A 13763-nucleotide genomic window follows, 5' to 3' on the forward strand; every position below is an offset into this window, starting at 1 on the left:
ATTATTGCTTTTGGAATTAATACTCTTACCTTTTTCTTTCTTGCATTTTTATTCTTCTCTGTTAATCTTGTTTTGGTGAAAATCAAAATGAATCCTGCTGAATGATTTTCCTGAAACGCATGGACTCATTCAATTTTTGATCCACCAACAAAAGGTGACAAAAAGGTGAGTTTATTTATTATTTATAATTATTTCCCACAGTTTTTTTCATTTTTATTCAAGGAGCTATGAAAGAACATTGACTACAGTGCAAAAATAATTACTATTATTTATTTATATATGACAACTTATTTATATCACACTTTACAATAGAAAGATGGAACATTACATATATGAAAGATAAAACATTAAAGTTTCAATTTTGTGTAATGTAAGATGTAATGTAAGATGGCCATAACAAGTAAAGTGTTAATCTGAATTTAAAAATACACATAGGGATTGTGTTCCTAATATTCTCTGGAACACTCTTGCAGTTTTAGGATATATAAGAAAACTACCTACAACAAGGGCATTGGAATATCACTCAGGCTAGAAAAGCATTATCAAAGTACCTCCACAGAGTAGGGCAGGTCCTCAAGAGCTACAGAAAATGCAATGTGCATCATTACTTATATGCTGTATGATCTTTCTGTTTTATGATGTCTTGTTCTCATCTACCCCCACTGCTGTGTACATCTGTGGTCTCAGAGATAAAGGTGGTCATGTCACAATAGTCACTTTTGCACTATCCCAGCACAAATGGTCAGCTGTTATTTAGGACAAAATCAATGTTGTAACAGGTTTCAGTTCTTGAGGCTGTTTCCTGTGGAAAGGAATACCAATTTGTGGTTGCATTTACTTTTTCATTGGTGGCAAACCCTCTTCTTGTTAAAAGATAAGAATGAAAGAAGTCTGGGTCAGAGAGGATTACAGGAGGAGAGATGGAATGGAGCTGGGGCAGAGCTGGTGAACTGAGTTTGGAGAAATCTCTCCCCTGGTTTTGTTCTCCCTTTGTTTCTCTCTCACTGTGCCGATCTATGAGGCAACATTCAGGTAGTATTTTGTATGCTGCAATTCTGTTGTAATGTGTAACTAATTGGCTTGCAGAATGCTAAAAACAAGTGTGAAACTCAAGTGAAACTCAACTCTTCAGATAGTATAACACAAATGTGCTTAAGCACACACTAGAGTGAAGAACCAACTAAAGTTAAGAGGTTTGACAGCCATATCTCAATGGTAAACCTTTGGCAAAGCAGGCTGTTTCAGCATTAAAAATGTATAAAAGTTGGCTATGCATATTCTCATAACTTATGCTGGGCTATGCAATATACTTTGTTCCCAACATATTTTTAATTATAAATTGGGAGTTGGATAAATGAATTATATTTTATACACATTAAACCATCATCCTTACCTATTTCAATCACTGGCTCCAAGTTGGGTAGGGGCAAATAAAATACAACAACATCACCTTACAGTGCATTTGATTATTTCATATTAGTGCTAATCAAAATAAGTATCTTTTCAGATATGAAAATTTTCATGGAACGCTCCCCCATTTTCCATTTCCATGGAACGCTTAGTGTTAGTATCGATGTTGTTTACCATTATCGTTGTCATTACTTATGTCACTGTTAGTGTTTAAACTGTTTGTATATTCATGTTAACCATTGTCCCTATGTGTGAGTGCAATCATTGTCATTCATGTTTTATGTCATTAAATGGTTCACTAAGTCAAGTGAGTCTGTGCGTCCTGCTCCACACCCATCGGCACTCGGGCCAACAATACAATATTATTACTGTAGAAGATTAATTTTCTGAAAGTTAAAACCTCCTTAGCAATATATAACTATAAAAATTATATAACTAAACTTCAATCTCATTTTGCCTTCATTACCAGTTTTCAGAAGGCCCAGTTGATTTCAGAGCTTAAATTTCAGGCAACAGCTTCAAATCTATCTAATCTACGACTAAGAAAATAAAAGATTACACTGACCCCTGCCATAAGCTCTCTGTCTGTGGAATCCTTTCGCCACATAATACAGATCATTTGACAGCCCTTGTTTAAATACCCCAAAGACCACCTTTAGTGGAACTACTGCCACACTGCACTACATTTCTCATGCTTATATTATTTTGTTTCTGCTCCTTGACAACTTTGAGAATGTTCTGCAGCACTCTGGAACCAGATTTTCATCACTTCCTCTTTCCCCTTCTGCCAGAGGAAGAAGAGGAGGTGTACACCTGTCTTAGCTGTGATCATGAGATACTCTTCATTCTCTGGTTGCTGAAGAACAGCATGGCGAGCCAGGACCAAGGACTGGCATAAACGACTCAACACCAGCACATACAGTGCATCTTTCTCAGCCTCATTCAGAGGAATGACACTCTCCCAGCCTGCTATCACAGGCCTGCCAACATCTAAAGGATTGGCATTTTCAATCATCATATAGGTTATAGTGATTGCAAGCTCAAATACAAAGTACCCAGTGCTCATATCCCCAAAGTCCAGGATACCAGTGATCTTATAGTTTGATGAGTCATCTGGCTCAACTAGAACATTGTGATCATTGAAATCGCCATGGTTTATACCTGCAGAAGGAAGAGACTTATTACCACTAAACATTGAAAAGAACTCAATGTAAAATGTTAAAATGCAACACATTCTTACACTTGCGGAAAGAGCTCAGATTGGGTGTCACTTGGATTTGGTACTGTTCAATAACTCCCTTCACAACATGCTGCATGGGGTCTCCATCAACCACAGCAAGGTACTGCTTTAATAGAGGAACACTGGCTAGACTCCATATGAAGTTTTTCCTCTGAAGAGCCCCAAGATTTGGATGCTCCATCTTCATAAAATCCACAAAAGAAGCATCAAACACTTAATCACAAAGCAATATCAGGACTTCTACAAAAAAGTGAAAAACTACAAGTTCACCTCTTAAACAAGACACATACCTGCAGTAAAACCTTGTCTATTATGGCAGCCATTTTTCCAGCTTCATATAGGATCTGTGGTGTGCAGGTGATCTTGGCTAACACAGTGCCTGGCAGGTAGGTCATTAGTCGCACCATGTACTTCTGCATACCAAAGCCACAGTCTGTGAGGAAACATGTGCAGGTTAGAGTAGATTGAGGTCCAGAATATCATTTCTCCTACAGCAACATTTTAATCAATAATATCCTTATATTTAAGAAAGAGCACTAACACTATAAAACTATAATGCACTAAGAGAACTGTTACTCATTTTGAGAGCCTATCACTTCACAGTGCCTGCTGACTGATGAAAGACATTGGTAATAATAAATCAGTGCATGTGTCAGTTTTTCTGCACTTAGGGCATTGGGCATGGAGAAATAGATCCTGTAATTTGCAGATGGCTAAAGACTAGTGTAATATGAATAGCAGAACCCATGAATTCAGGAATACCAGAGTGGACACAGTATAACTGAAATCAAAATACTGGTATGTTGCTCTTCCGAAGTCATGCTTAAGAATATTGGGATACAAAATACAATTTTAAAAATCACTCTCAGTGTGTTACTTGGGGACAAAGCTACATAGAATTATGCAATGCTGCATGAGGGACTGAAAGAGGACAGAGGATTATATATCAGAACAAATGAGCAGATAACAAGAAACAGGTGTTAATATTCAGGTGAGATGGAGCACTGGGTTTACACTTCTAAGGGTGTGGGGTTAGGGACAGAGCTCCAGAAAAGTAGAGAGATCAAACAAAAAACACAATGGGTGACATGAGTGAGGCCTTGGAGAATACTAAATGGAGATCAACAGCACCGGCAGCCAGCCAATGGCCAAAAGAATACATGTTCTTTGCACCAAAGAACCATCCATCCAGTGCTAAAATGGAACATGATGGGAAGAGTATATGGGCGAATGAATCATCTCAACACTAGTGCTCAGTGAGTAAGAGATCTGAAGGTGAAGCATCACAGTGAGGAACCAGGCAGCATTACCAGAGCTGGTGTCCAAGAGTGGATGACGAATAAAAAATGTGGCAACACCTGGGGTTCACATGATTCAGGCCTGCTAGCTAATGAAACTAACAGCTCTGCATACACATTCAACAGAACAAATGTACTTGCTGCCATCAAAAGCCTCCCAGTCAGACTGTCATAACAAAATAGTATTGGTCATGGAAAACCACCAAGGGACAAAAACCTTCCAACAACATATAACCAATAATCTGCCTGGCTATATGGAAGCTCATGTGTGTGTACATGATAACTACCCAGAAGGCTTAAAGCACCAGGACAAGGACACTGGAATGTCATTTGTATTGGAAAAGTGTGGTTGGCTGACAAAAAAGGAAAGATGGGAATTGATACAAATAAACTTTTTGATGAACATATCTGGCAGCTCATCGACATACAAGCTAAACAGACAATTTTAAATCAGTCAAATTTACATTGGTTTGCTAGCCACTGTAAGGAACATTCAGAACATTATGCCCATATTCCATAAAAACTATAAATTGCTAAAAGTAGAGATTCATGTTTTTCATGGGACAGCAATGATATTTACTTTTGGTAATGAACGTACTGCTTGTAATGTCCCAGGCACCGCAAGGCAAGGAGCAGGATGTACAGACTCCCTCGACGGAGACAGACATTTATTAATTCACAATAGGGACACCGGCACTCATATGCAACATAAAACAGTGAACATGAATACGAATATGGCTTACATGACCAACGTTAACAAAAATAATGACCGACATCTATGCACACACCAATAAAGGTTTAAATACATACAGACATAAGACCAAATCAGGTGCAGGTGTGTGCTAAACAACATGGGTGGGGTTACAAACGAGACAGACAATGAAGTCCCACTACACGCGGCAGGTCGTACCACTTGACCAGTGGGGAAGGGAGCGTTCCGTGATGCTGCTCAGTTGGGAAGCAATAGCATTCATAAACAGAGTGTCAAGTACATGGTATTTCGGGAATTGTAGCCCATTTTGCATCACATTATACTTATTACCTGACCTGTTGTCATCTTCATCAAAGGAAGCCATGCTTTGGACTATTTCTTCCTTTCTGCCAGGAGAACTTCCATCAGCATAGATGCAGACTATGACATTAGAATGCATGAAAGTTTGCAATATGTGCAACTGTCAGGAAAAAAAAAAAAAGGCATACACTTCCAATGGATTGGACAATTTGAAACTAGTTCTCAACTGCAACTGGTTTTTGATGCCCAAAGGGGAAAATTTATCTGAACAGAGAGAACTGAACTACCACAAGGTCATTTAACAGACCTGGGAGACAGTTACAAGTAGCTGGGGATTCTCCAATCACAGAAGCCAGGAAGCAGAAACCAGAAAGACAGCGTACCTTCATAAGGAAAGGCAGGTCCTCAACAGCCAGATAAATGAAAATTGCAAATATGAAGGACATAAACATGTATGCCCTCCCAGTCATCAGGAATCATCAGTCACAATAAGCCAAGCAATAGAAAAGATGAAAGTTGTTAAGAAAATGCAGCACTGCACCCAAGATCCAATACATATTTGTATTATATGCAAGGCATATAATTGTCACCCCCCAAGTCCAATGGGGAGGAGGAATATACGCAAGGTATATAACTGACACCAAAAAGTCCAAATGGGAAGAGTCACAGAGTTGTGGGAAACATGACTAAGATCCTGTGGAACCTCCAAGTAGAATCCAGTCTGATAAACAAGTAGTGGCAAACTACCAAGAGACTGTGATAGTAGATAAGTATCAGAAATGTGTGTGTGTGTGTGTGTGTGTGTGTGTGTATTCAACTGTTTGTTAATGCAAATATCTACCCAGCCAATCACATGGCAGCAACTCAATGCATTTAGGTAATTAGACACAGGCAAGATGACCTGGTGAAGTTCAAATTAAGCATTAGAATGCTCAAGAAATGTCATTTAAGTGACTTTGAATGTGACGTAGTATTTCAGAAACTGCTGATATACTGGGATTTTCACACACAACCATCTCTAGGGTTTATAGAGAATGGTCTGAAAAAGAGAAAATATCTAGTAAGTGGCAGTTCTCAGGGTGAAATCACCTTGTTGATGCCAGAGGTCAGAGGAGAATGGCCAGACTGGTTTGAGCTGATAGAAAGGCAACATTAACTCAAATAACCACTTGTTACAACCAAGGTAAGCAGAAAATCATCTCTGAATGCACATGTCGAACCTTGAAGCAGATGTGCTTCAGAAGCAGAAACCACACTGGATACCACTCCTGCTGGCTAAGTCCAGGCAATTGAGACTACAATTCGCATGGGCTCACCAAAATCAGACAATAGAAGATTGGAAAAACGTTGCCTGGTCTGATAAGTCTCAATTTCTGATGAGACACACACAGTAGTGTCAAAATTTGAAGTAAATAACATGAAAGCATGGATCCATCCTGCCTTGTATCAAAGGTTCAGGGTAGTGGCAGTGGTGCAATGGTGGGGGATATTTTCTTGGAAAACTTTAGGCCTGTTAATACCAACTGATTAAGTCATTAAGGTGCCACAGCCTACCTGTGTATTGTTCCTGTGTACCCATCTTCTGATGGATACTTCCAGAAGGCAAACGGGCATCATCACAAAGCTCAAATCATTTCAAACTGCTTTCTTGAACTTGAACAATGAGTTCACTGTACTCAAACAGCCTCTACAGTCACCACATCTCAAGCCAACAGTGCACCTTTGGGATGTGATGGAACAGGAGATTTGCATCATGGATGTGCAGTTGACAAATCTGTAGCTACTGTGTGATGCTGTCATGTCAATATTGGCTAATATATATAGTTTGTATGTGTATAAAGAAATTACCACTCTATTACAACTTGCGACAGTGGCAATGAAAAACTCTTTAGAGCATTAAGAAGAATTGAGAGGAACCAAGACTCAAAGGGGGGCCTATCCTCCTCTGGCCAACAATGGTCACCACAATAATAACAATTTAAATATATAAATAAATAAATAAATAAATAAATAAATAAATGGGGGGGAAAAGCAATTAATGTCTAGTCCAACTTTCTAGAGGTCCTAGTCTTGTCCTGAGGTGTGCATGTGTCTGAGACCCAATCGCTACACTCATCCAAACCGTCTCCCCTGATTACTGAATGTTGTCACCTGCCTTTCACGATTAACCTGTCTATTTAAAACCTGTTTGTTTACATGCTTTCTTTGTGAAGTACTGCAATGTCTATTTCATATGTACTTAGTGTCATGGCTACCTGTATCACTAGTTTGCATTCTGGTTATCAACTCCCTGTTCGATCTCTTCGACTGCTCTGTGGTTTTGTAAGTTTGGGACTACTCTCCCATTTACTCGTGTCTATCCCACGTTTTGCATCATTTCTATTGACGTATACATGTTCTCTGACCATGGCCCTAGATTATCGCTTTTATTAATAAGACCTACTCAAGTGATTATCTTTGACCGATTTCTGTCTGTATTATGACAAATTAATGAGTCGGCTTAATTATATATATTAGTAATGAACACGAATGAGTGGCAGTGTTTGCTTACCAATCTCTTCTAAGCTCATCAGCTGTCCTGTGAGGGTGGGAAGAACTTTCTGAACAGGAAGATCTCTTTGCTGTAAGAAGTTCATGATGTCGGTCTGCAATTCCAGGACACTGAGATTCTGGCTGTCTGCAGAGTTCATTACCTTTACTACATACTCGCCCCCCTCTACTGTGGTCACAGCAATGTTCTGATCATCATAACTGGGCAGCAATCTGATGCTTGCTGGAGTGAGGCCAAAAACTCGTTCAACTATCCCAGTAACCTGGGAATGGCTGAGATTCGGCTTGGACTCTTTTAAAGACATATCTGCAGAAAGGAAAAAAAGGCTTTTACTGTGCATGTTTGTTTAAAATGTTGCTAGGACCGATGCATGACATTAATTTCATAACCAAACCTCTGATATTGCTTTACAATTTACAAAACCACATGCTTATCAGTGATAAAATAAATGATCATTTATGATGTCTAGATAAAGATCCGCTAAACCTCACAGCTGTAATTCTTTTAGTGAATGAGACACTAATAACATGAGCAAAGTCCCACAGGTCCAAGGTCTGGTGTTGATTAGAGACTCCGTTAAACAGTGACAATCTACTGAAAGTGGCCATTTATGATGTACATGAAAATCTTCCATTCATTTAAACAAACACACACATGAAATACTTGCAAATATATGGTAGTGAAGCAAACTTTTATAAAGCATACATAATAGGTCTTTCACATGTGTACCCTATATGAGAGTAATTTTCAGTGTATATGTGCAAGGCATTTTATTATAACTGGAATAAGGCTTTATTCTTAAATGGAAAATTTATTTTAAAAAAACCACACTGCCCTGCTCCATCTGGAACACCTGGGTACATATGTGAGGATGCGGTCCTAGACTTCAGCTCGGCCTTGAACACCAATTTGTTCCCAACAAAATGGAGGCCAAACTGCAAAGTTTGGGTATAGAACAATGTATTCAGCTGGATTAAGAACATTTTAACAGACTGCTCACAGACAATTAAGGTGGAGTCTTACACCTTATCCTCATTAAGGATCATTGCTGCAGCTCTGCAGGGCAGTGTGCCGAGTCTTTTGTTTTGCCAAATGCACATCCAACCTTAACACAAATGCCATAATTAAGTTCACGATACCTCAGTGATTTGCTTGATAAACAACAGAGATAAATTTGCCTACAGGGATGAAGTCTTCAGACTGATACTCCTAACAACCCAGTACTCAACATCTCCAAAACAAAAGAGATGATCATTAACTTCAGAAGGTAGACTCCACTCCTTTATATATCAATGGTAGCCCAGGGGAGAGAGTGCTTTCCTTCAAGTACCTGGGCATGTACATCACACAAGACTTCAGACAGAAAACATAGCACTAGTCAAGAAGTCTCAGAAGAGACTATTACCTCAGGTCACTTTAAAAATAACTGACTTACCAAAACAGGCCTCTTTCTACCATGGCTACATTGAAAGCATACCGTCATGGCATCCTGATTTGGTTTACAAGCTGCACTGTTGCAGACAAGAAGGCCCTACAATGTCAAGTCTGCTCAACAAGTGATTGGAACACAGCTACAGTCACTAGAGGACATTTACAACACCTGACGCCTCTGCAGAATTATGAACATTGTTAAAAGACCCATCACACCCTGGCTACCACCTTTTTACCTTGCAGCTCTTTGGGAGGCAAAACAGGTAATTAAAGGCATTTAAATCTTGATGTACCAGTTTATCCTAGACATCATTTTTCTGCTCTCGTTGATTTTGCTATTGTCCATTTATTGCCTCCTTTTTAATGTTAAACCTATCCTTCTTATGCATGTTTTTTTAAATAACTGGTATTCGCTATAGAATATAATTTTGTTGTACAATGTGCAGTGACAATAAAAGGCATTAGATTCGAGCACCAAGATGTACATATGATCAGTAGCATAACTACTGGAATAACCCCAAAGAAAAATGCCATTTCAATATTCAAATTCTTTAAAAATATTTTGGGTTAAATTAGTACTGTAATAAAAGCTTATTTTTATTCTAGCGCTTGATTTTATACCTCAAGTCTGAGACCATGACACCTGGTAACTGCACAAATTAATCAGAAGAAATACCAGATCAGGTTTGAGAGTTTTAATAAATACTGGCCAGACAATGGTTTTTCAATAGGGAAGAAGTGGGTGACATATCTCCCAACTGGCAACACTGAGCAATTGTGCAGATGGGTAAATTAATACAAAGGGAAATTTGAGGCATACTGAAGTCCTTATTCATGTCAGGCCAGACAAATAAGAAATGCATCCTACAGAACTGGTCCCTCCCTATAAGAAAATACTGGTTTTAGGCTGGCCCAAGATCATTTTACTCATCAAAACTGACATGGCACATTTAGCAATAAACAATCTTCCACATACATTGTACAGGGTGTCACGTGAGAGAATTCTCTCATCACTTCTTGTGCACGATCTTCCTTAATTCTGGCTCGTATTACGCAAATCTCTCTCGGCACTGCGTTGGGTTAGATGGAATGAAGGAGACCTAGGAACGTAGAATTGTTGTGCATCAGCTAGTGCCGCTGTTTATTGCTCAACTTCTCTCTAGCTTGCGACAGGTAATGGTTTCTTTCAAAAATAAAACAGTAATCAATTCAAACAGCTGTTTCTTAATGCCGCTGATAAAAGTTACAGGGCGCATCATCCCCTTCATTCCACGTTCCAGTTTACTTGCACTAGACAGCGCGCATGAAAAATTTACACAAAGAACGTGGGACGAATTCTAACCTTTAAACATTTTCCCAACTAATATTCTCAAAGAAATCAAGTACAGAAACAGCCCCTTTGAGGGAGTGGACACAGCCGATACCGCAAAACCTATATCCAGCCTAGCTAGTTAGATTAGCAACTTAACTTAGTTATGGGACCACAAGCATAAACGAAAAAGTAATTCACAAACATAGAGGGGTTATTACATACCTAGTCAGTGAGTCATTGCTGGATGCTTGAAGTTTAAGGACTTGTATGGATTATTCACAACGAACAACAGCATGACTCACTCAAAAAAAAAAAAAAATTTAAAAAAAAAACGGCAGCAAAGGAAGTTGCGAAACAAATCATGCGCCACCCAGTGGCTCCTACTGTTAACGCTACCTTACGCAGGCAATCTATGACCGTTACTTTTCACCTGAAGTGGCGGTGCCGAACCTGTAAACGTTATACTGGCAAAATCCTAGCTACCAAATACAGAACCAACATCTGTCGTAGGAAAACCGCTATGCATTGAACATCGGATCTTCATTACATTTACGGTGTAAAACCAAAAGTAAATTATATAACGCGAGCCAAAATAAGCATTACAGCATTTTATTTACTTTATGGGCATGTGGACGTAGCTATAAAGCTAGGTATTATCGTCATGAATTAACATTTGAAGTTGTAAAATGTAACAATTCTTACTTCAAATGTGCTGAGATTGTGTCGCTAGACCAACGTCTGTCGTCTCCCTTACAGAACTGTTTGACTAGCAAATAAGTAAACGAGTAAACCATTTCAGAAGAAAGAGGGGCTAGGGAGAGTCCAAGACTGTCCAAAATGGGGGTGAATGGAGCTAAACGGCTTAAAATAAATATTTAAATATAAAAAATAAAAAATTAACACTTAGCCAGGATCGTTCTTTTGGTAGCATTACATTAACGATAACAAAGAAGACCCATTTTAGATTTTTCTACATCAAACGGGTTTGGGACCGTAGTAGGACGCTAACGTGACCATTTTTTGCTGCCTAACCCATTAGACCATCAGTAGAGTAGTTAAACAACCGTTAAAAAAAATAAAAAATAAAAAAAAAATAAAAAGGTTAGCTGTACGAGCAATATAGGCTAATATTAATCAGGCCGGCAAGCTACGTATAAAATTATTCCGCTGATGAGAAACAAATAAATGAAGTTAAACGCCATTATACTTCTAAATGAGTGGTGTTAAACTACAAGAACTGACCAAGTATTACATAGCTATGTAGAAAGGCACCATTTAATACAATGTATATTTACCGTCCTATGTTATGTCATACTGTAACGTTGAGCTGTAAGGAGACGGACGCATGTGCGAAGAAAAGCGAGATTTAATTTTTGCAAATCCAAAATCAGAGTCGTTATCGTAGTCCAGGTCAAAGAGCCCACACGGAGAACACGGGGATACATGATAAAACGGGACAAGGGCTAGAATACACGAGTAACAAACACAGAGGCTGAAACTAAACACACGGAAGCAGGCTATAACAAACTAGGAAACACCATAAGAATAAACATGCAAACGCAATGAACCAACCACATACAATAACTCAACGACCAACAAAAGCCCAGGGCACAAGACATGGTTTAAATACTTACCGAGGGACAGGTGTGGAAAATCAAACAAGGAGAAAACGAAACTAAGACATGGTGCACAAGGACTATTGAAATTTGGGAGAAAATGAAAGGTATTGGGTTTAAACAGGAAAAGTATTATGTATGGAGTGTTTAATGAGAATTTGACTGAGAATGTGAAGGACCTTTGTTGGATGATTGTTTGTGTGATAAATTCGAAGATTTGGAAAACACGATGTAGGATGATTATTGAGCAATGTATAATACCTGCTGAAAGTGTTTAAACAGATTGTGTGTGAGTTAAAAAGGTTGAAGACGATTGATATGAGAGGAAAAAAGACATTTCCCTGGGCTCTTTTGGACATATAATTGGATAATTTATACCTAATTTACAGATGTAAATGGTATTGTTAATTGTTAATGTATAGAGTGATGGTAGTTTGTGTCCTCCGGTGGATATTGTTTGTGAGGTTTTTGTGATGGAGTGTTTGTATTGAATTGAATTGAATTGAATTTTCTTAATAAAGTCAATTTAAAAATGGAAGCAGGGAGTGCAGGAAAACAGCCGACAAGGAAACCATGACAACAGGGACGCCAGGAGGGTGGCCATTCGTGACATATACAGTCACCTGCAAGTTGAACATTGTACATAAACAAGAGTCCTGAAGATAAAATTACTCGCTTTCCTCTTACATATGAATGTTTTATAAATTAATGCCCACCCCTCTTTTTTAATCATAGTGCAAATTTTAAATCATATTACAAATGCAACAATATGGTTTGACAAGTATGTATTATATGCACTCTGTATTTTTCATGTAAAAACTCACTTTAGGGAAATCAAATAGTATATTATAGAAAAAGGAAGAAACAGACCTGCCAATGTGACATTTCAGAAGCTCAATACACTTAAAACTCTGAAATACTCAGAATATTAGTTTCTTATTTGGTTCTATATGTTATACCCTGTATCTTATTTTGTTATATATGTTTGGCTGTTATACAGCCCATCAGAACCACAACTACACGCGCTAGATTCCTCCAGGGAGAACCTCATCCCCAGAATATTAAGTGCCTGTTCTTCATTTACTTAGCCTATTTATACGCTTTGCACTGTCATACTCATTGAGAAGTATTGCCAACTTAAAAAGTGCATACCAAGCACTTTTTACATACTGGTGTTTTTTCATGTTGTGACTATTGTTCGTATTTTGTTCTACCTCGATTTTCTACCTTGCCTTGCCTTGGTTTGCAGCTGTTCTTCTGCCCATGCCTGCCCCTCAACTTTTGTATTGGATCTGCCCTTTTGGATTTGTTTGCCTGGACTGTTTTGTTAATAAACTAATCTATTGTTGTCTATCCACTAGCATCTAACTTGTCTTGCAGCGTGACACTGGCCAATGTGTACATATTGGATACATAAACCTATGTTCAAGTTCAAGTTCAAGTTCGGTTTATTCCTCACATACATAGTCATACACAGTATAACACGCAGTGAAATGGTGGAGAGTGCTCTGTCCAAACTGAGGAAGAGAAACAGGGGTGCATAGAGAAAAAAAAAAAATATATATATATATATATATGCAGATAAATATAAATATTCTATGTATGTACAAAAATATATTAGTAAAATATGTCTACTTTAAACGTTACTATTCTACGAGAACATGACTTTTAACTCATGGGTTCATGGGTGGCTATATAGCTTATATGCTAATAACTTGTTATTAGACTTTATGATGTTAGCAAGTTATTATTATTATCATTCAGTAGAGTGTGTGTGTATATATATATATATATATATATATATATATATATATATATATATATATATATATATATATATATATATATATATATAATGTGTGTGTGTGTGTGTGTGTGTGTGTGTGTGTGTGT

The 13763-nt window shown here is 38.1% G+C and overlaps 1 protein-coding gene across 4 annotated transcripts; it reads right to left on the reverse strand.

Annotated features, from left to right (window-relative positions):
- Positions 1 to 250: 250 nt before the first annotated feature.
- On the reverse strand, positions 251 to 11049 carry hykk.2 (hydroxylysine kinase, tandem duplicate 2). 4 transcript variants are annotated; one of them, XM_027006902.2, is made up of 6 exons: positions 10957 to 10998; positions 9919 to 10042; positions 7512 to 7817; positions 2941 to 3083; positions 2651 to 2831; positions 251 to 2571 (listed from the first exon to the last, which is right to left on the reverse strand). In XM_027006902.2, exons 3-6 carry the CDS (start codon positions 7813 to 7815, stop codon positions 2111 to 2113), a joined length of 1089 nt encoding a protein of 362 aa, XP_026862703.1. In that variant the 5' UTR covers positions 7816 to 7817; positions 9919 to 10042; positions 10957 to 10998; the 3' UTR covers positions 251 to 2110. The 4 variants fall into 4 exon arrangements, with proteins under 4 accessions (XP_026862703.1, XP_026862701.1, XP_026862700.1 ...); XM_027006900.2 differs by lacking the exon at positions 10957 to 10998 and adding an exon at positions 10477 to 10584; XM_027006899.2 differs by lacking the exon at positions 9919 to 10042 and having other exon boundaries at positions 10957 to 11049.
- Between the last annotated feature and the right edge of the window lie 2714 nt (positions 11050 to 13763).

The sequence above is a fragment of the Electrophorus electricus genome, chromosome 26 (assembly GCF_013358815.1).
Source record: "Electrophorus electricus isolate fEleEle1 chromosome 26, fEleEle1.pri, whole genome shotgun sequence".
In the NCBI taxonomy this organism is placed as follows: Eukaryota; Metazoa; Chordata; class Actinopteri; order Gymnotiformes; family Gymnotidae; genus Electrophorus; species Electrophorus electricus.

Coding starts and splice junctions, on each gene's coding strand:
- hykk.2 (XM_027006899.2), bottom strand. CDS start 7,815: ATGTCTTTAAAAGAGTCCAAGCCGAATCTCAGCCATTCCCAGGTTACT. Junction 3,084..7,511: donor GATGAGCTTAGAAGAGATTG/GTAAGCAAACAC, acceptor GTTTCCTCACAG/ACTGTGGCTTTGGTATGCAG. Junction 2,572..2,650: donor TCTGAGCTCTTTCCGCAAGT/GTAAGAATGTGT, acceptor TTCCTTCTGCAG/GTATAAACCATGGCGATTTC.